The sequence below is a fragment of the Schistocerca serialis genome, chromosome 4, assembly GCF_023864345.2.
Source record: "Schistocerca serialis cubense isolate TAMUIC-IGC-003099 chromosome 4, iqSchSeri2.2, whole genome shotgun sequence".
Classification (NCBI taxonomy): Eukaryota; Metazoa; Arthropoda; class Insecta; order Orthoptera; family Acrididae; genus Schistocerca; species Schistocerca serialis.
The window spans coordinates 477,267,011-477,287,423 of NC_064641.1; the positions used below are offsets into that span (position 1 = coordinate 477,267,011).

The following is a 20,413-nucleotide window of genomic DNA, read 5'->3' on the forward strand; positions in this document are numbered from 1 at the left end:
CTGACAGAAGCTGCACAAATATTCACTCAGATTTTGATAAGATTTGAATACAGTGCAAAGATTGAGAACTTGCATTCAATGTTCAGAAATGTAAAATTGTGCACTTTCCAAAAAGAAACCACACAGTATCCTATAACTTATATCAGTGAATCACAGACGGAATCTGTAAACTCATACAAATACCTGGACACAGCAATTCCATCATAATCACACAAGAGCCATAGTCCCAGTTGTAGATAAAGTAGGTAAGAGACTAAGAGTCATTGGTAGACTACTAGTAAAATGCAATGTCTACAATGGAGGCTACATACAAATCGCTCGTGTGATGCATCCTAGAATATTGCTCTCCTTTATGGGAGCCCACACCACATAGGACTGACAGAGGATATTGAAAGGATACAAAGAAGGGCAGGTTTGTTCATTCTGTTGGGAGAGAGACATAAAAACGCTGGAAGAACTAAAATGGCATGAATGAAGATAGATGTGAACTATCCCTTTAAAACCTACTTATAAAGTTCATAGAATCAGCAGTAAGTGATGAATCTATGAATATATTTGATTATATTACAACCCTCTGAGTATCACTTCCACAGACATCGTGAAGAGAAGCTTAGGCTAATTACAGCATGCGCAGAGGTGTTGTAAGCAATTATTTTTCCGCGATCTGTATGTGAATAGTACATGAAAAAGCACTAATAACTGTTACAATGGGACATACCCTCTGCCATGCACTTCTCAGTATGCAGAGCGTAGATGTAGACTTAGAAGTACCACATCACTGTAATAACAAGTGACCTAATGTATGCTTGTCCAAACATTTCGCAATCTGCATTTCGTGACCCACAGATACACCCTGACTCATGAGGTAGTCCTGTTGTTCAGGGAACAGGCTGCCAACATATGCACCAGGAGGCAGTACCACTGGACTCTGTTGTTTCCAGAAACTCTGTGCCCAATGGAAGCTTCTAACCATTGAAACTTCACTGAGATCGTGATCCATGATTTATGGAACACTGTGATGTCTTTGGGATAATCTTCAACCTATCTGCTCCCATTATAGCTGCTTCCATTCTGTGTCCCTATTCTTCCTGTCGCACCACCCCTTTTGAACCCTTCAAATTCAAAGCTTTATATGCCAGAACTCTGCTGTAGACTACTTTATACACAGATGGCACAGGAATCTAGTAGTGTCACAGAATAACCGCATCAGCATAGAACATTTGTTGCTGCATGGACATCGGAACTGTGAGAGGCAATGGCACCATACGATTGTCTGGGATGTCACCTCCTGTGCTGTAGTCATGGTTGCCTTAGCAGTTGGGTGTGCTGTTTCTTCTCACCCCCCCCCCCCTACACACACACACACACACACACACACACACACACACACACACACACACACACACAGGCAAAAACACTTGAAATTTGAACTTCTTCCATCCAACTGAAACTCAGAACCATCACCATCGTCCTGAAAGCACATGTGCACTATTACTGAAAACCTACCAAAGCCTCACATCTACAGTGCCTATGACAATGGGGCTATGACCAGAAAAGTACCACAATAGTTAACTTGTATGCAATGTATTCCCATATTACTTAAATGTAAAATTAGGCCTATCCAGGAAGTAACCTATGTTACGCTACACATAAAATGCTGGAATAGTTGAATTAGTTTTATTAGATAAATCTTAGTTTGGACCTTAATATTTCTTTTCTGTGTAATAACCATTCAGGTTTAAATGCTTTTAATACATTGTGATGAGTTGACAAATTCCTCTGTATAAAATTTTGGCACATTGACTGGCAGCCAACCTCTTGACAGCAACTTGTAAGTCCTTCATTGGACTCAAAAGTTGTGGGAGCACTGTAGATGAACAAGAAGGAATGTGGCTTTCTTGTTACGTAGCTGTTAGCACGTTGATCTCAGATTTATTGCAGCAACTGGCCCCCTCACAAAGCTTCATGCAAACAGAGGTTACTTACCAGACACAGTAAAACCATGAATTAATGATCCATGGTTTAAGGAAATCCGGCTTATAACAAATATTTCTCCTGGTCCTGGTGAAACCCCCACAAGAACAATATTACTCAGGTACACTTTTAATGAACCCTATTTTAAGAAAAATACCACTTTTAAGGAATAAACAAGAAACATTCTGGCAATTACGATCCAGTTTTTATGCAGTTCCTATTATGTCCATGTAAGTTTCTGATTTATCTAAAAACAAAGATGATGTGACTTACCAAATGAAAGTGCTGGCAGGTCGACAGACACACAAATGATCACATACATACACACAAAATTCAAGTTTTCGCAGCAAACTGTTGCCTCATCAGGAAAGAGGGAAGGAGGGGAAAGACAGAAGGATGTGGGTTTTAAGGGAGAGGGTAAGGAGTCATTCCAATCCCGGGAGCGGAAAGACTTACCTTAGGGGGAAAATAGGACTGGTATACACTCGCGCGGGCGCGCGCGCACACACACACATAACCATCCACACATATACAGACACAAGCAGACATATTTAAATATGTTGAAAATGTAGGAGCACTGAATTTTCCTACTCACTTTTATCCACTGTTTGCAAGATGTCTTTATGTGAATAAAGGAAGAAAATAGACCTTTATGACAGTGGTTGGCATTTTTTCTGTACATCCATTGGTTGAGCCTTTTATGTATACAAGTGTGACTCCCCTGTACTTTGTGTACACTTTCCTTTATGCACTGGTGAGGAACCTGTGATTTTTTTGAATAAAGAATACGATGTTTTTTTGCAGTGTGGGGCAGACATCTAAATTCATTCAAATGGCTCCAAGAAAGTGGTCCCATTGACACTCTAAACACCAGTCTTCTATCATCAGGTGGCTACAGCCTTTTGTTTTTGTATCATCTCTCCCTTTTTGTTCAATTTTTCCATCTCAGTTGGAGGGTAGTGTGTTTTCATATGGGGAAACCATTGTTTGCAGTTTTATTTGATGGTAATGAATTAATATGTAAATTAACTGTCTTTACTTTTCTGTTTGCTTGGAAGAGAGATTGACGTTTAAATAAATCCTCGTGCACGTATGCCATTTCATTTACAGGATTTAGTACAAGTTTCAGCAGAATAGGCTTATGATGAAATAACTTGGAGACAAACCTCTTGACAGTTAAAATAATCGACAAAAATTAAGTTCATCACTTCCAAGGCTCCCCCCAGGGGGTCCACAACTCTCTTGTGGATACGTGCGTAGCGAGCACGGGACTCCGAGCTAATGTGGCCTTCCTTCCTTTCCGGGCTGCATACCTTCCCTTTCCGCATCCTTCCCCTTCCGCATCCTTCCCCATCCCCCATCTTCCTCCCCCCCACCTCCGCCTCTTTCCTTCCCTTTCTCCCCTCTGGGAGTATGTTTTGTGCCTACGTCCGGAGACGGACGCTCGAAAATGTAACACATTTTTTGCTTTCTCTGCTGGCAAGTCTTCGTCCTTCCTTTGTCCTTCTCTTTTCCTTACCTCTTCTCGTTGCCCTTTTCTCCGCTGCGGCATTTGAGACCTCTCTTCTTCCCTTTCCCTTTGTTTTTTTCTTTCTCTTTTTTCCTCCCTGTGCATGTCTGAAGGCCGACCCACGTATTTGCATTCGTAGTTGGTGACGGGGTAACGCGTAACTCCCTGCCCCGGGTAGACAGTTAGGACACGTACGTACCCCCTGGTAACGGCCAGGCCCAGGGAGGGGTGATTACCCGAGCTGATACCTTCCGAAAGTGCCGATTGGTCCCTCCATCCGTTTCTCGGGAGGTGTGGCCTGAGGTGTGAACAATCACCTAAGGCGGGAGTGCCCTCAGAGAGAGCCCCCACATGGAAGGAGCGCACCATCGGAGACGCCGGTAATCATGGGGGATACTTTCGCAATGGTTTCCTCATCTTCTACTGTGTCTGCTCACAAGCGTAAGTTCAATGAGTCTCAGCCACAGACAGTCCTTCCATCGTTGCCACAGTTCCTTGTTGTTTCTCGGTCTGACGAAGGTCACGACTTCTCCACGGTCAACCCTTTCATTATTCAGAAAGGTGTTGACGTAATTGCAGCTCCTGTAAAGTCTTGTTGCAGATTACGAAATGGCACCTTGTTGTTAGAAACAGTCAGTGCCCTCCAGGTACAAAAATTGCTGCGTACTTCACTGCTACACACCTTCCCTGTCCGGGTGGAAGCGCACCGCACTTTAAATTCGTCACGTGGGGTCATTTATACATGCTCCCTCGACGGATTGTCCGACGAGGAAATTCAACACTACATGTCTGACCAGGGCGTAACGGCTGTTCGTAGAGTTATGAAAAGGGTTGACATGAACAACATTCCAACCCGTACTGTCTTCTTGACATTTGACAAAGTTCAACTCCCATTGAAAATCAAAGCGGGCTATGAGATAATTTCCATTCGCCCTTACATCCCAAACCCTACGTGTTGCTATCGGTGTCAGCGGTTCAATCACACCAGCCAGTTCTGTTCCAATCCGGCCAAATGTGTTACGTGTGGCAAGGATGCCCATGAGGGTGCTTGTCCACCTCCGTCCCCTCGTTGCATCAACTGTATGGGTGACCACGCTGCTTCCTCTCGAGATTGCCCCATTTTTAAAGACGAAAAGCTCATTCAGGAAATCAGAGTGAAGGAAAAGGTGTCGACCTTTGCTGCTCAAAAATTATTCGCCAGTCGAAAGCCCACTGTGGCTCAGACAGGAAAATACAGCACTGTCCTTGCCTCTCCTCGGGCAACAAAGGAGGAGGTGGCCATGCAGACTTGTGATCTCACCTTTAGTGCCACGGTCGTCAGATCGGCCAGCGCAGAGATCGCCCGTTCAACCTCCCCACTTTCGCCTGCTCACTCTATGGCTCACCCTTCATCGGATTCTGCTAAATCTCGAGCCCAAAAGTCAGACAGCAAGACTTCGAAAAAAGATCATACTCGTGAAGATTTTTTACGTACCCCAACTTCACAACCATCGGTTCCTCCTTCATCTAAACATCATGTTTCCAAGAAGGCTAATAAGAAACCCAGTTCCTCTCCTTCTCCGCCAAGGCATGTCTTCATCTACAGCACCACCTGGCGGTAACCGCCCTCGGCTGTCTTCTGTGTCGGCGAGGCACACTGGTGGCGGCCAATCAACCGGCCGATCGCTGGTGGCAGGAGCTGCTCCTGAACAACCTATGGATCAGGATCGTCTGCCTTCAGCTGAATGCCGTTCCATGCTGTCGGTCGCAAGCTCTGAGCAGTCGTTGAGTTGACGGCAACCTTGGTCACATTCCTCCATTTTCTGTTCACCCTATGTCCATTATCCACTGGAATATCCGTGGCATTCGAGCCAATTGGGATGAATTGTCGATCCTCTTACGATCCTACTCGCCGGTCATCTTCTGTCTTCAGGAAACAAAGCTGCGTCCCCACGACCGCTTTGTTCTCCCCCATTTTCAGTCCGTCCGATTTAATCTCCCCTCTGTTGAAGGCACTCCAGCACATGGAGGACTTATGATTCTTCTCCATCATACTCTCCATTATCACCCAATCCCCTTAAACACTTCCTTCCAAGCTGTCGCTGTCCGTCTTTCCCTTTCTGGATACACCTTCTCTCTTTGTACTGTATACATTCCATCGTCCACACCAATGGCACGAGCTGATCTCCTTCATCTTCTTGGTCAGCTTCCAACCAGCAGGTTGGGGACTTCAATGCCCACCACCCACTTTGGGGACCTCCACATCCTTGTCCGCGTGGCTCACTATTGATCGACGTCTTCCACCAAGCGGATCTTGTTTGCCTCAACACTGGGGACCCTACATTTTTGTCTGCCTCCATGACAAATCTCTCTCATTTGGACCTTTCGGCCGGTACTGTTCCGCTAGCTCGGCGCTTTGAATGGTTCGCCCTTGATGATACACAATTGAGTGACCACTTTCCATGTGTCCTTAGACTGCAGCCTCAACTGCCATATATGCGCCCGCGACGCTGGAAGTTTGCCCAAGCCGATTGGACACTTTTTTCGTCTCTAGCAACATTCGATGACTGTCACTTTCCTAGCGTTGACGATGTGGTCACACATATTACAGACATTATTCTTACAGCTGCGGAATGTTCAATACCACGCACCTCCGAATTGCCCCGGCACCCCCCAGTTCCTTGGTGGAACGAGGCATGCCGTGATGCAATACGTGAGCGGCGACGTGCTCTTCGCGTTTTCCGCCACCATCCTACTTTGGCCAACTGTATCCGCTATAAGCAGTTCCGTGTGCGATGCCGTCGCGTCATCTGCGATAGCAAGAAGGCAAGCTGGAACTTCTTTACTAGCTCATTTAACACCTTCACTCTCTCCTCGGAAGTTTGGAGTCGGGTTCGACGGTTATCTGGCGCGCCTAGTTTCTCCCCAGTCTCTGGGCTCACTGTCGCGCATGATACGTTAGTGGACCCCGTCGCAATTTCTAACTCATTGGGTCAACAGTTTGCTGAGATTTCGAGCTCTTCAAATTACCCGCCAGCGTTTCTCCTGAAGAAACGTGCTGCGGAAGTGCGACCTCTTGGTTTCTCCTCTCACAATCGCGAAAGCTACAATACTGTTTTCTCTGTGCGGGAACTCCAACGTGCACTCTCTTCTTCTCGCACCTCCGCCCCAGGACCGGATGGTATCCACATCCAAATGTTGCTGCATTTATCAACCCATAGTCTGCGTTACCTCCTTCGCCTTTATAATCGAATTTGGACCGACAGTACTTTTCCCAGACGATGGCGGGAAACTATCGTCGTTCCTGTTCCAAAACCTGGAAAGAACAAACATCTCCCCTCTAGCTATCGCCCCATTTCTCTCACTAGTAGTGTCTGTAAGGTTTTGGAGCGTATGGTGAATTGCCGTTTAGCTTGGTGGCTGGAGTCCCGCAGTCTTTTTAACACCTGCCCAATGCGGTTTCCGAAAGCATCGTTCTGCAATTGACCATCTTGTTGTTCTCTCCACTTATGTTATGAACAATTTTCTCCGGAAACGCCAAACAGTAGCAATATTTTTTGATCTGGAGAGAGCATACGATACCTGTTGGAGGACAGGCATCCTCCGCACACTGTTCTCTTGGGGCTTTCGAGGTAGGCTGCCCCTTTTTCTTCGCGAATTTATGGCAGAGCGCACATTTAGAGTGCGGGTCAACACTACTCTCTCCCGTACTTTCTCCCAAGAAAACGGGGTACCCCAGGGTTCTGTGCTAAGTGTTGTACTGTTTGCCATTGCCATAAATCCCATTATGGATTGTCTCCTTTATGATGTCTCAGGCTCCCTCTTTGTGGACGATTTTGTGATCTATTACAGCTCTCAACGGACCAGCCTTCTTGAATGATGTCTTCAAGGATGTCTCGGTCGCCTCCACTCTCGGAGCATCGAAACCGGCTTCCGCTTTTCTCCCGGTAAGACTGTGTGTGTTAATTTTTGGCGTCGTAAGGAGTTTCTTCCACCTTCCTTACATCTAGGACCTGTCAGCCTTCCGTTTTCAGACATCGCTAAATTCTTGGGTCTTATGTTCGACAGAAAACTGTGCTGGTCCTCCCAAGTTTCCTATCTTTTTGCTCGCTGTCTGCGATCCCTCAACACCCTCCATGTCCTGAATGGTACCTCCTGGGGAGCGGACCGAGTGGTCCTTCTCCACCTCTGTCACACCTTAGTGCGCTCCGAAATTGGACTATGGAAGCATAGTTTACTCCTCTGCTCGGCCGTCTATTCTTCGGCGTCTCGACTCTATCCACCACCGTGGATTACGTTTAGTGTCTGGAGCTTTTTACACCAGCCCTGTGGAAAGCCTTTATGCTGAGACTGCTGAACCTCCACTGTCTAATAGGCGAGCTGTCATTCTGAGTCGTTATGCTAACCACCTGTCTTCCATGCCTGTTAATCCGGCCCATGACATTTTTTTCGACGCCTCCTTGGATGTAGGGTATGCAGGCCACTCTTCCTCCCTACTACCACTGGGAGTCTGCTTCCGTCAACTGCTCCATTCTCTTTCCTTCCGCTTTCCTATAACCTTCTTGACAACGTGGGGTACAGCACCGCCTTGGCTCCATCCCCAGACCTGCCTGCTCCAATTCCAAGGATGGTACCCCTTCACTTGTTTATCGTCGGGCATTTGCTACTCTGTGTGCACAAATGAAGGAAGCCACATTTATTTACACTGATGGCTCAAAAACATCGTTAGGTGTAGGGAGTGCCTATATGGTTGGCGACACCCCAAATCGATTTCGGCTTCCCGACCAGTGTTCAGTTTATACTGCAGAGCTTTACGCTGTTCTCCAGGCTGTCCAATACATCCATCGCCATCAGCGGATACAGTATGTTATCTGTTCAGATTCTCTCAACTCTCTCCTCAGTCTCCAAGCTCTCTACCCTGTCCACCCTCTGGTCCACCGGATTCAGGACTGCCTCCACTTGCTCCACTTGGGGGGCGTCTCTGTGGCGTTCCTCTGGATCCCAGGAGACGTTGGTATCTGTGGAAATGAAGCGCCCGATATATCGACCAAGGCTGCAGTCTCTCTTCTTCAGCCAGCTATTTGCACGATTCCCTTCGCCGATCTACGGAGTGTTTTATGTCGTCATGTTACTCTTTTATGGCACGCACATTGGTCGACACTTCCCAATAATAAATTGCGGGACGTGAAAGCTCTTCCCTGTGCGTGGACCTCTTCCTCCCGAACGCGTCGTTGGGAGGAGGTAATTTTAACTAGACTCCGGATAGGGCACTGTCTTTTTAGCCATCGACATCTTTTAAGTGGTGATCTTCCCCCACTCTGTCCCCACTGCTCTCAGCTGTGGACGGTAAGACACCTTTTACTTGAGTGCCCCTATTTTACTCCGTTACGCATCCGTCTGCAGCTGTCACCTGATGTATCTTCCATTTTAGCAGATGACACACACTCAGTCGATCATGTTCTCGAGTTTATTAATGCCAGTGAGATGACGTCAGTCATTTGAAGCTCTTTTTGGGACAACAACCCCCTTCTATAGTGGTTTTTTAAGCTTTCCTTCTATTTTTAGTTTCCCCAATTTTTTGAGTTTCGTTCCCATTTCTGCCTTTTCCTAAGTCACAGACTGGGCGCTAATGACCGTAGCAGTTTTGTGCCCTAAAACCATTAAAAAAAAAAAAAAAAAAAAAAAAAAAAATTAAAAAAGAAAACCACTTCCAAGGCTTATACAGTTTCTTCATGTCTGCATGTCGTGTTTGTGTTTTAAAATATTCTTTTATCTTCCATACTCTATTGTAGACAGGACATTCTCTACAGTGCACCAGGTGACTGTCTGTACAGCTAACCCAACAAGCACAAGATATGCATTATAGAATTTAATGTGCAAGTTTGCCACATTTTCTTCTGATCGCCTTTCCATTACGTACCAAGCTGCTGTAGCCAAAGTTTAGAATTTATTGCAGTGTAATGAGGTAAGAAAACGGGGATCTACTTGTACAAGAAGGAAATCTACCTTTATGTACTATGGCAACACTGATGAACTGAAGGTAAGTATTCTCCTGCTTTTGGCAGTCACCCATTTACTTGCTTATTTATGTTTCTTATCTCTTCAATTAAGGAATTTTCCTACTTATCTTTAATGTCAGATGACCATACACCAAAGAATGAGATAACTCCTTTACTGCAATCAAATGTGATGTGTTTATCATATTGTATATTATCTGCTCAAAAGATGCTTGTGCTCTAAAGATCCGATGTATGACTTATAACCATTTCAATCAATACGGTATCACTGTGCAGCCTTATAATTGATTTCAGTGTACCTTCTACACCTACAAATGCTTTTAGATTTTTAAATAAGGAGAGCTTGTGAAAATGTCTTCTACTCTTTTTCTATGACGATAAAAGCACATTGTACAAAACTTGACATGTTGTCATGCTGTTATTTTATGCAGTTGATTTTTCAATGGGACAATAAATTCAGCCAATCTTGGCTTGGTGGGTGATAGTGTCTCGTGATGGTTCAGTGATACTGCAGCACACTACCGAAAGTCAACCTGAAAAGCTGAAATAACCCCTTGTGGTCACTGATTACAAAAATTTGAATAAGGTTAGTTCCGGAAAAGAAGTGACGTGCATCAAGATTTTTTTTTATGTTGTGGCAAAGGAAAAAATCAGTCTGTGGATTTATTGTTGCCTTGAAATCTACACAAGAGCGTAATTTGCCTGAAGGTTTCTTTATTAAATCTAAAGGTGATGCCGACTGACTGGCTGTGACAGAGAAAATCACACCATTGTCCTATCAAGATAGTGTTCTTACACCACCTGATCTCTGATAGCTTGAGGGATTGGCCTTGCGTGAGAAAACTATGGTTGTGCATTGTTTTTCATGGTAATCTGAGCCTCAAAATTAGTAGCTTTGCGTGTGCCATCGTGAAAAATATCACTAGATTCATCAGAAAGTTTAGCTACCCTGTCCACAGGCACAGAAGAGTTCACAGAGAGATCATCATCTTGAGTGTGCAACCCAAACGAATCAAAATATTCCATGGCAAAAATATTTTCACTGTCACTAAATGAAACTGTTTTTGTGATAGTACAAAAAGTGGCAGTAGGCTGCAAATATCTAGCAGCACAGGAACGTCATGATTAGAAAGAGTTGCCTCTTGACTAATGTAGCTTAGGCTTGCCTAACAGTTCATAAGTATTTCTGTTCAATAAAGTCACTGATGCACCAGTGTCTAACTGCATGCATACTTCACAATTGCCAATCTGTAAAACGACAAAAAAATTATTGGCCTGAAATTGAATGAAAGAAGGATCTGACTGCTGCCCTTGATTTGCGCTGTGTAACCTCCGAGGCAGTACATGGCGTTGAAAAAACTGCATTGACATTCATCGACTGAGACTTCTGAGAATGCGCAGAGTGCTTATTGCACTTGCGGTTTTGCAAACAGACAGCTTGAACGTGACCATTCTTGCAACAATGACAATACTGTCACAAGAGGTTCATTCTTGGCACCTGTGTGCTGTGAAACATTAAGGGCAAGATTTAACACTGCTACTAAGCTGCCGAGCACATTGGGTCTGTTTTATGTTTATGTGCTGCGGTAAGTGAACTACAGGCGCAACCTGTGTTCTGCTTCTGTGTGTTGCACAGATAGGATTGGAATCATTTCATATGAGTCCTGATGCTCAAGTAGTTTCAAAGCCTGTTGCAAACTAGGGTCAGGATATTTGAGAATCTATTCATGTATGTTAGGATCTGACACATTCTGAGTAGTGGCATCCCTAATCATGACATCACTATAGTAATGTCCGCACTCACACTTAAATTTGCAGTAGTGTGTAAGCCTATGTAAATCTGCTACCCACTGTTTATTAGTGTGATTAGATTGCCTCCACAAATGAAAGATTTTATAATGCACTGCTGCCTCATTATCTGTTCATCATAGTACTTGTCTAGGGCAGCAGTTAGTTCATCATATGGAACATTTTCAAGGTGAATGGTAGAGAAAAGTTCGCAGGAGAGCTGGTAGATGGACATTCCTACTGTACAAGAAAATAAAATTGGCTTGAACCTATGTTCAGTGTAAAGCACCTGCAGGTGGGTGTTGAGCTGTGTGCAATAGCCGAACCATTCCTCTTGCGTGAAGTCAAAACGATGGAATGGTGGTAGCTGTGGTGATGCTGCAGTTGGTAGAGGCAGTGGCACAGGGTTTGCTTGCACAGTGAGCAATCTTGTCATCATTTCCATAAGTTGGTTCATCTGCTGCTCTTGAAACTGAACAGTCTGTGTTACTGATAATTCTTTGTCGCCAGGAGGTTATCTGGTGAGTAATAGAACCAAATCAGAACACTTGTCAGTGTAGACTTTTCACCAGTGTTGGATCTGCCAGGGTAGAGGTTCAGGAATAAGTGGGTTCTCAGACAGAAAGCAAAAATAATTAGAAGTACAGGTAACTTGAGTGACGCTGGATTTACTTTAATGCAGCAAGTCCAGTTATATTCTAGAAATCTGTTAATCAGAGCACAGTAATTGCAAACATCGCAGTAGAGGGAAACCTACGAATAAGCCTGCTAATGCACTTGGTATCAAACTGGGCGGGATTGATTCTCTCTCTCTCTCTCTCTCTCTCTCTCTCTCTCTCTCTCTCTCTCTCATAACGCCATATCAGTGGTGCTTCTAGGGTGTACAATAGGAGGATTGGCGAGGCCATCTCAAGGTTAAGTGCCAGTCTCAGGATGTGGTCTGCCTGGCGTATTGATAATGTACAACACCACTCAAACCACTGTGTCTTGTTTTATTTGATACCGTTCTCCATCCTGCAATATGTTAGGGAAATACTTGTTCACGCAGAGACCCATGTGCACCTGCCTCTACTTCTACATGCATACTGTGGAAACCACTGCGTCGTACATGTCAGAGACTACTTCTCTGTCTACGAGTTATTAGGTATTTGATTCACAGGTTCTTAAAACTTTGTAAGTAGGCTTTCTCGGGGAACTTCGCACTTATCTTCAGGTATCTGCCAGTTCAATTTCTTTAGCGTCAGCGTCTCTATGATAATCTCCTGCGGATCAAACCTGTGTGACCATTCATGCTGCCCTTCTATGTGTACCTTCAGTGTACCTTTTTAGTACTATTTGCTATGGGTCCCTCATAGTAGAGCAATGTTCTAGGATGGGTTGCATGAGTGGGTTTGTAAGCAATCTCCTTTGTAGAGTGTTGCGTTTTCCTAGTATTGTACCAATATATTGAAGTCTACCACCTACTTTAACTTTGTTATCGTTTAATTTCTTATCACTACAAAGTGTTCCACTCGGGTATTTGTATGAGATTACCAGTTATAACTGTTACTCATTGATGTTGTAACATAGGACATTATGTTTTGTTATATTATGACGTGCACAATTTTATATTTCTGAATATTTAAAACAAATTGTCAATCTTTGCAACACTTCGAAATCTTACCAGAGCTGACTGAATATTTGTGCAGCTTTTTTCAGCAGTACTTCATTATAGATAACTGCATCATCTGCAAAGAGTGTGAGATTAGTATTAACCTTGTGTGCAAGGTCATTAATACACAACATGAACATCGTACGTTTCTGGGACACACACAGTTATTTCTACATCTGTCAATATCTCTCCATGCCTGATAATATATTGCATCCTCTCTACCAAAAAATCCTAAGTCCACTAACCAATTTTGCTGGACATCCCATACAATCATAGTTTTGTTAATAAAAGTGGATATGGTACTGAGTCAAATATTTTGGGAAATTAAGAAATACTACAGTGATCTGCCTCCCTTGATGCATGGCTTTCAGTATGTCATGTGAGACAAGCACAAGTTGGGTTTCACTATGTTGACATTTTCAAAATCTCTGCTTGTTGGCTTGGAAGAGGGCAATCTGTTAAAGATACCCCATCGTGTTTGAGCTCAGAGTACTTTCTAAGATTCTGCAACAAATGGATGTCAATGGTACTGGACAGTAGTCATAGGGATCAGTTTTGCTATGTTCTTTTAGACAGTTGTGACCTGTGCATCCTTCCAACTACTGGGCATGGTTTTTTGTTTGAGGGATTTGTGGTAGATTATAATTAAGAGGGGCTAACTTAGCTGGAAATTTGGTGTAAAATCATATAAGAAGTCCATTGGATGCTAGAGCTCTGTTCGGTTTAGTTTCTCTATATTGCTTGAATTTGCCATGGTGGGAGAATTAAATCAGGTCAATATCACTCTGTTTTGCTTTGTGAAGGAATCACTATTTCAATCAGTAGGTTACCATTGTGCAACCTTTTAACTGATTTCAGTATACCTGCTGAACCTGAATACCCACAAACCAGTCTGTTGCAGCAAGGTAACTGTACTCCTGTGTTTTTGTTAGTTAGCTCTGAAAAGGACATTATCTGAAAGCTTAGCAATGATTTCAGTCATGTTTATGCACCTGTCTACAGCTCAATGCCTCAGCTGTACAGTGTGTGAACCTTTTCTCCTTACATTATATGAACTGTGGAATAATGTTTAAAATGCAGATAGATTTTCAGAATGAAACTTGTAAGTAGATGACAAATACAGTTACTTATCAGGCAGCAGCTGGTAAGAGAGATTTTCTGAGCAAAAGATTCCATTGTAGAGCAAAAAATATGAATTGTTGGAAAAGTAGGATGTTTCAATTAATGTTTTTAACTTATTCAAATGTTCTGCAAGGTATTGTAGGAGATAGCTACTGTAGAGATTTTCTGCGATAAAAGAAAAATTCAAGGTAGCATTTCTTGGTTGTGTCAACCTCCCATCAGTCTTCTGACTGGTAAGATATGGTCAATCATGATTTCCTTTTCTTTACTATCATCTTCATCTCAGAGTAGGAGTTGAACTCCCTCTTCCAACATGGAAGTAATCCTTTGATGTCTGGTCATCCTGTCCCTTCTTATAGTCAGTAATTTTCAGATATTCCTTTTCTTGCTGATACTTTGCAGCAGCTCTTTCCTTCCTTATCAGTCCACTTAATTTTCATGATCCATCTGCAATGACAAATCTCAAAAGGTTCAGTTCTATTCTTTTCCAGTTTTGCCGTAGTCCATGACTCATGCCCACATAGTGCTATGCTCTAGGCATAAATTATTGGAAATTTCTTTGTAAAGTTAAGAACCTTGTTTCATACTACTAGGTAGTTTTGGTGAGGGAAGCAGCTGAGTTCGGCATTTAATTTGTAAATGATATGTTTCTTCTGCAGTTCGTAAAATTTGTTTGTTGACTGTTACAGGTTAATTTCTGAAGAGCACTTTCTCAGTTCTGCCGTGTGGGATATTGTTCCACAATCATGTTGGCTGAGCCGAAATGCAATGTCTACAGATTATTGCCCCCTGATACGTAGCATGAGCCGCTTGCAAGATAGTCATTTAAGAATTGAGCAAATGGCTACAACAAGGTGCCGACAACGTTACTTTCATTATTTGAAAGATCTCGGTACCTCGGCAGATATTGCAACATGTAAAGCTCTTTGCTCAGTTTTAAATAATTAATAGTTCACTGTGTGAAGTAAATTCAGGATAAGTGCAATTATTTTGTGAAATAATTTTTATTGTATATCATATTTTTGTAAGTTTTTAATAGTTTGTTTTATGGGCTGAAGCAACAAGTAATTCATGAACTTCGACACCTGTAGTAAAATGTGTGCACATCATCATGTTACTGTAAGAAATTGTGGATAAGTGCTTGTAAAATAATTTTATATACTGCACATTCTTTTAGAGGGACCAAATAGCTTTATAAATATATGGCAAATCTTTTTTGTACAAATCTTTTATATCTGTCTCATCAGCAGTGATGTAAAATGATCATGAAAGCATGTACCTGAGGATGATTTTAAGGTGTAATCTGTTACTTACAGATATTAAAATTATGTTTGTTACATACTTTTAATTGACCTATTGCAATATCAATAACATATCATTTCTTTTCTTATATTGTATACAGCCATGAACAGGTTTCTAAATAAGATTACCCAGCATGGAAAGCGTTTTTAATGTATTGAGGAGAAATACATTACTATACAATATACATCTGGCAATATAGTCAGATTAAAATCACTTGTTGGTTGTCATTTCAAATCTTGGAACTGAACTCTTCCAATTGTCTCATTGTTATACGTGAACTATTTGCTCTTACCAGTGTGCCACAACATGAAAGAACGGTGTTTCAGTTAGTGCAGCGTACTTGCATAATCTGTTATTTTTAGTACTTTCAAAAGAAAATTATAGATTAGTAAGGGAAGTGAACCAGCAGCATCATGTCTTCAGAAACGGAGCAAGGAAAAAAGTTCTGGGAAACAATCTATTTTCCTTCCGAAAGTATTCATTTTGTCATTATGTACATATTTATCACTGTTGTAGAGATTCACTATACTCTGAGTACTTGTAGGTCTCTGTTTCAAATTGTTGATGGGGCCATGTGGTGACACAGATTTCTGCATGAAGTGAAGGACTTCGTCTAGACTGAAAAGATGAGGCTACATGTCTGCCATTCTGTTATGACAGATTGGACTGACAACAAACGAAATTAAGTTGCACTTCCACTGGCAAAGTTGACGGAATTATTTTCTCAGATGATCATGCATGCCATGCCCTGATTACGGAATGGATTACAAAACATTTTTAAGGATAAGTTCCTGGTGTACTCGTGAGACAAAGAAATCGCTCAGTGCTATTGATAACAGCAAGTTATTTTTGATGGCATACTGAAACAAGTATAATTACACAAGCCCAAGTTCCTGAATTACATTATTTGTGAGGTACATAAACATGATTGTCACGTTACAAGACTGCCTTCGTATCCCTCTTACTATAACTCATAGATGCAGAGGAGAGGTATGTTACTCATAAAAATAAAAAAGATGTGTTTATTTTTATGGAGTTAATTCTTTTTTATGATTAACTATTGTAATCAATCTGTCTTGTTTTGAAATGGGTAGACATCTTTCTGTTGATTATCACTCTAATTTTCAGAAGCTGCTGAACAGCTGAAATCAATGATTAGTTCCTTTACAGAATCATTGAGGATAATTCAATTATCCTATACTTAGTGAGTTACCTGTTTTCAGACGCAATGAATCACTCCTCCAGTACATTTTAGTAACATTTTCCATGCCCTGAAATACTGATTCTTAGTTTTCTCTAGTAATAAACTTTTAAAAAAGGTATGAAACATAGGCAGAAAATGATATTTTCTTGTATAAACATTTAATGTTACTGGACTTTGAAAAACAGATGCTTCACAGCAGGGAAAACATTACTGCAATAGACTGGAGGAGTGCTGTGTTTGCACATAAACAAAACAGAAGTGGTACAGAATAATGAAAACCTGACCAATGACGCTGTAACGGGACTAAATACTACTTTCAACTGTTCACGTAGTATTGAAAATTAGCAGTCGTGAACAGAATGATGTCTGCATGCTTCAGTTACAGAATCACAATGTTTCATCAAGGACAATCAGTTAAAAAGACTTTTTCTTTTTGACAGTAATAAAACTTTCTTTTATATATGTATGATTACTTTAAAGTGACAGGGTAAGGAGACAATCTTACAACTTGATGTTTGTATTTATAAGCTATTTCATCAATGATGTACTTCAGGAATTTGTGTTTGTGATATGACATTACAGCTTTGGTGAAAGTATAAACACACAACACTGGCTTCTGTCTCTGTGTGTGTGTGTGTGTGTGTGTGTGTGTGTGTGTGTGTGTGTGTGTCCAGAAAGTATTACCATTGCTATTATTATATGCTACAAACGTGTTCTCATTTCTAAATCTCAGTACTATGTTGTGTGTTACTATTAGTATTAGTCACAAAATTGAAAGGACACAGCCAATTCCTATCACACCACTTTGGGTCCATTTTAAAGATGACACATTGAGTTGCAGATAGGCGCAATGAAAAGCCTCTTACATATGAAACATTCTTCAGAAAAGGAATTGTCCACACATTTACGCAAGCAAGCACATATCACCCATGTGATTGCTACCTCTGGCCGCTCCAGCCAGACTGCAACTGAAACGCATTGAAATGGAGCAACAATCCAGAATGGGAAGGGGGAAGGATAGCAGAGAATGGATGGGGGAAAAGGAATCGACACTGCCTGGCGGAGCATGCTGGGTCTAGCTGTGGCAAGGCAGGGCTGACAGTTGCAGTGTCGGGAGGCCATGGGGAAGGGAGAGAAGGGAGGAAAACAAGGAGTGGAATTGAGAGGAGCAGAGAAGGGGAAAACACTGATGAAAGTGCGAGCAGAGAGCAGTGCACATAGAGGACGTGGGGAGGTGAATTGTGAAGAGGCAACAGGAGAGAGGGAGCTGAGACAGTTGGGTGGGGACATTAGGCTACCATAGGTTGAGGCTGTTGCAGTGTGGCCAGATGTAATGGTTGTGTGTCTGAGGTGTGCTTGCTTGTATGAATATGTGCATTTCTCTTTTTCTAAAAAAGTGTTTGGCTGAAAGTTTATATGCAACAGTCTTTTCATCGTGCCTGTCTGCAACACAAGGTGTCATATTTACAGAGAGTAGTAATCTATGCCTTTCATAAAATTGTTGATATTCCAACCAGGACTTTACATTGTTTGATTTTGGCTAACGGCTTTTTTTTCATCCCGCAACATTTTAATGCTTTCCTTTGTTACTTTTCTCTAAAACATTACTCAAGTCCACACTTTCTCTTCTTTCTTGTGTTTTTTCTTTGCCTTTCAAGCCACACATGCTTAGAGTCACACTATGGTCTCATCAGTGCACGTAACACGGTTGCATAACTGTATGGATTGTTGGTGTGTGTTAAGTGAACCTGAACGATTCCCTGCCACCCTCTTACCTTATCCGAACATGTACATTCTTCTGTATATCACTATTCTGTCCTTTTTTCCCACATTTTCTGTATGTATTTGTGTACATTTTGTATTTACTTTAATGTATTTTTGTGAGTATTTTCCTGTTATCCAGCTCCCCTCTCACCCACCTAACACTTCCATTTACCCATTTGCTATGTCACTTCCTGTTTCTCCATTGCCATCCCTACCTCAATGGACCCCTGCTCCATCTTTCATGCACCACCCCTCCTCTATCTTTGTGCACCAGTTCAGAAAAGTATCCCTTTCCCTGACTAAAACCAAATCCCCCATCATGTTCCTTAAACACTGCACTAATGATGGAATCCCCCACAGTGAGGGCCTAACCATAAAAATTCCTTTCACTGAGTCCCACCCACCCTTTCACAATGACATTCTCCTTTTCTCATTCCACCATTCTTTATCCCTCACAAACCTCCAAAAACACATCTTCATGGCAAAGGCTTCCTTGAAGCACCGCCACTCTCTCTGCAAGGTACTGATGCCACGCAATCCCCACTACATACATCACGTCTCTGAAATTGAATTCTTTGCAATCCAACTTCTAGAAGAGCGTTTCAGGCACTACCTCCATAAGTTATCTGTCTTAGTGACATCCTACTGCCACCTTGGGGGATCACTATATAATCCCTACCCTACCCACACTGTTCCTCCTTGTCAACCACTCATAGAACCCTTTTTATCTGGCACATTCCCCTAAACGCCCTTCCAAAAATCCAGTGCCAAGACAATCCCAGAACACTGTTGTTAACCTTTCCACCAAAATTCTCAGCCCTACTGAAATTGTAAGTCCTCCCCCGAGGGCCTCATCTTCATCCCTACATCCAAATTTAATCATGTTGGACTTGTCAATGACCTACTCTCCACTTCCTGATCCCCAAAATGGAAACACTTCTTTGCCACAAATCCCTCCAACCAAAGCCAACCTAATACCAACATTGAAGCCTGCATCTGCCAATTCATACCCCCACCCACTTAGCCACCCCTGGTCACATTTCAGGAATTTCTTACCCCCGACTTGGCCTCACCATCCTTCCCCATGTCCCTTTCTAGGAACACCAGTCTTTCAGCAGAAGAAAGGACAGCCACACACAACCTCAAAACAAATCCTGACCTCATCACCCTAGCTGCAGATAAAGATCCCACCACTTTTCTTACGAATCACAGTGACTACCTGGCAGAAGACCTCCATCAGCTGTCTGAAACTGCCACCTATAAACTCTCCCATAAATCCAACATAACCTCCAATCCCTGCTTAAAGCCTTAGGCCCTTCGCAGGTCCTCTCCCCTGATTCCATTTCCCTCATCACTCCTATGACACACACACACACACACACACACACACACACACACACACACACACCCCTTCTACATGCTCCCAAAATCCACAAACCCAACAATCCTGGACATCCACCTGTAGCTGTTAATTGTGCTCGCACTGAAGGAATTACGGCACTCATTGACTAATAGCTCCAACCTCAAGATCTATCCTCCCACATCAAAGATACCAACCCCTTCCTTTACCGACTCTCCACCATCCCCACCCCTTTATATTCTGGATCCCTAACTGTCAGTGTTGACACCACTTCCCTACACACCAACATCTCTCATTCCCATGGCCATGCCGCAATTGAACACTGCTTCTTCAATGTTATTCAGACTCAAAAACTACTCCGTCGCTCCTCTTACAGCTTGTTGACTTCATCTTAACCCACAACTACACTCCTGGAAATTGAAATAAGAACACCGTGAATTCATTGTCCCAGGAAGGGGAAACTTTATTGACACATTCCTGGGGTCAGATACATCACATGATCACACTGACAGAACCACAGGCACATAGACATAGACACAGGCAACAGAGCATGCACAATGTCGGCACTAGTACAGTGTATATCCACCTTTCGCAGCAATGCAGGCTGCTATTCTCCCATGGAGACGATCATAGAGATGCTGGATGTAGTCCTGTGGAACGGCTTGCCATGCCATTTCCACCTGGCGCCTCAGTTGGACCAGCGTTCGTGCTGGACGTGCAGACCGCGTGAGACGACGCTTCA

At 42.7% G+C, this 20,413-nt stretch overlaps 1 protein-coding gene across 1 annotated transcript in view; it reads left to right on the plus strand.

Annotated features, from left to right (window-relative positions):
• The window catches only part of LOC126474546 (ATPase family AAA domain-containing protein 5), a 156,970-nt gene extending 141,414 nt beyond the window's left edge, over positions 1-15,556 (plus strand). Inside the window, exon 12 of the mRNA XM_050102019.1 lies at positions 14,731-15,556. Within this exon, the coding sequence (XP_049957976.1) occupies positions 14,731-14,989 (259 nt within the window). The 3' untranslated portion in view covers positions 14,990-15,556. The remainder of the gene's footprint in view (positions 1-14,730) is intronic.
• Positions 15,557-20,413: the final 4,857 nt, after the last annotated feature.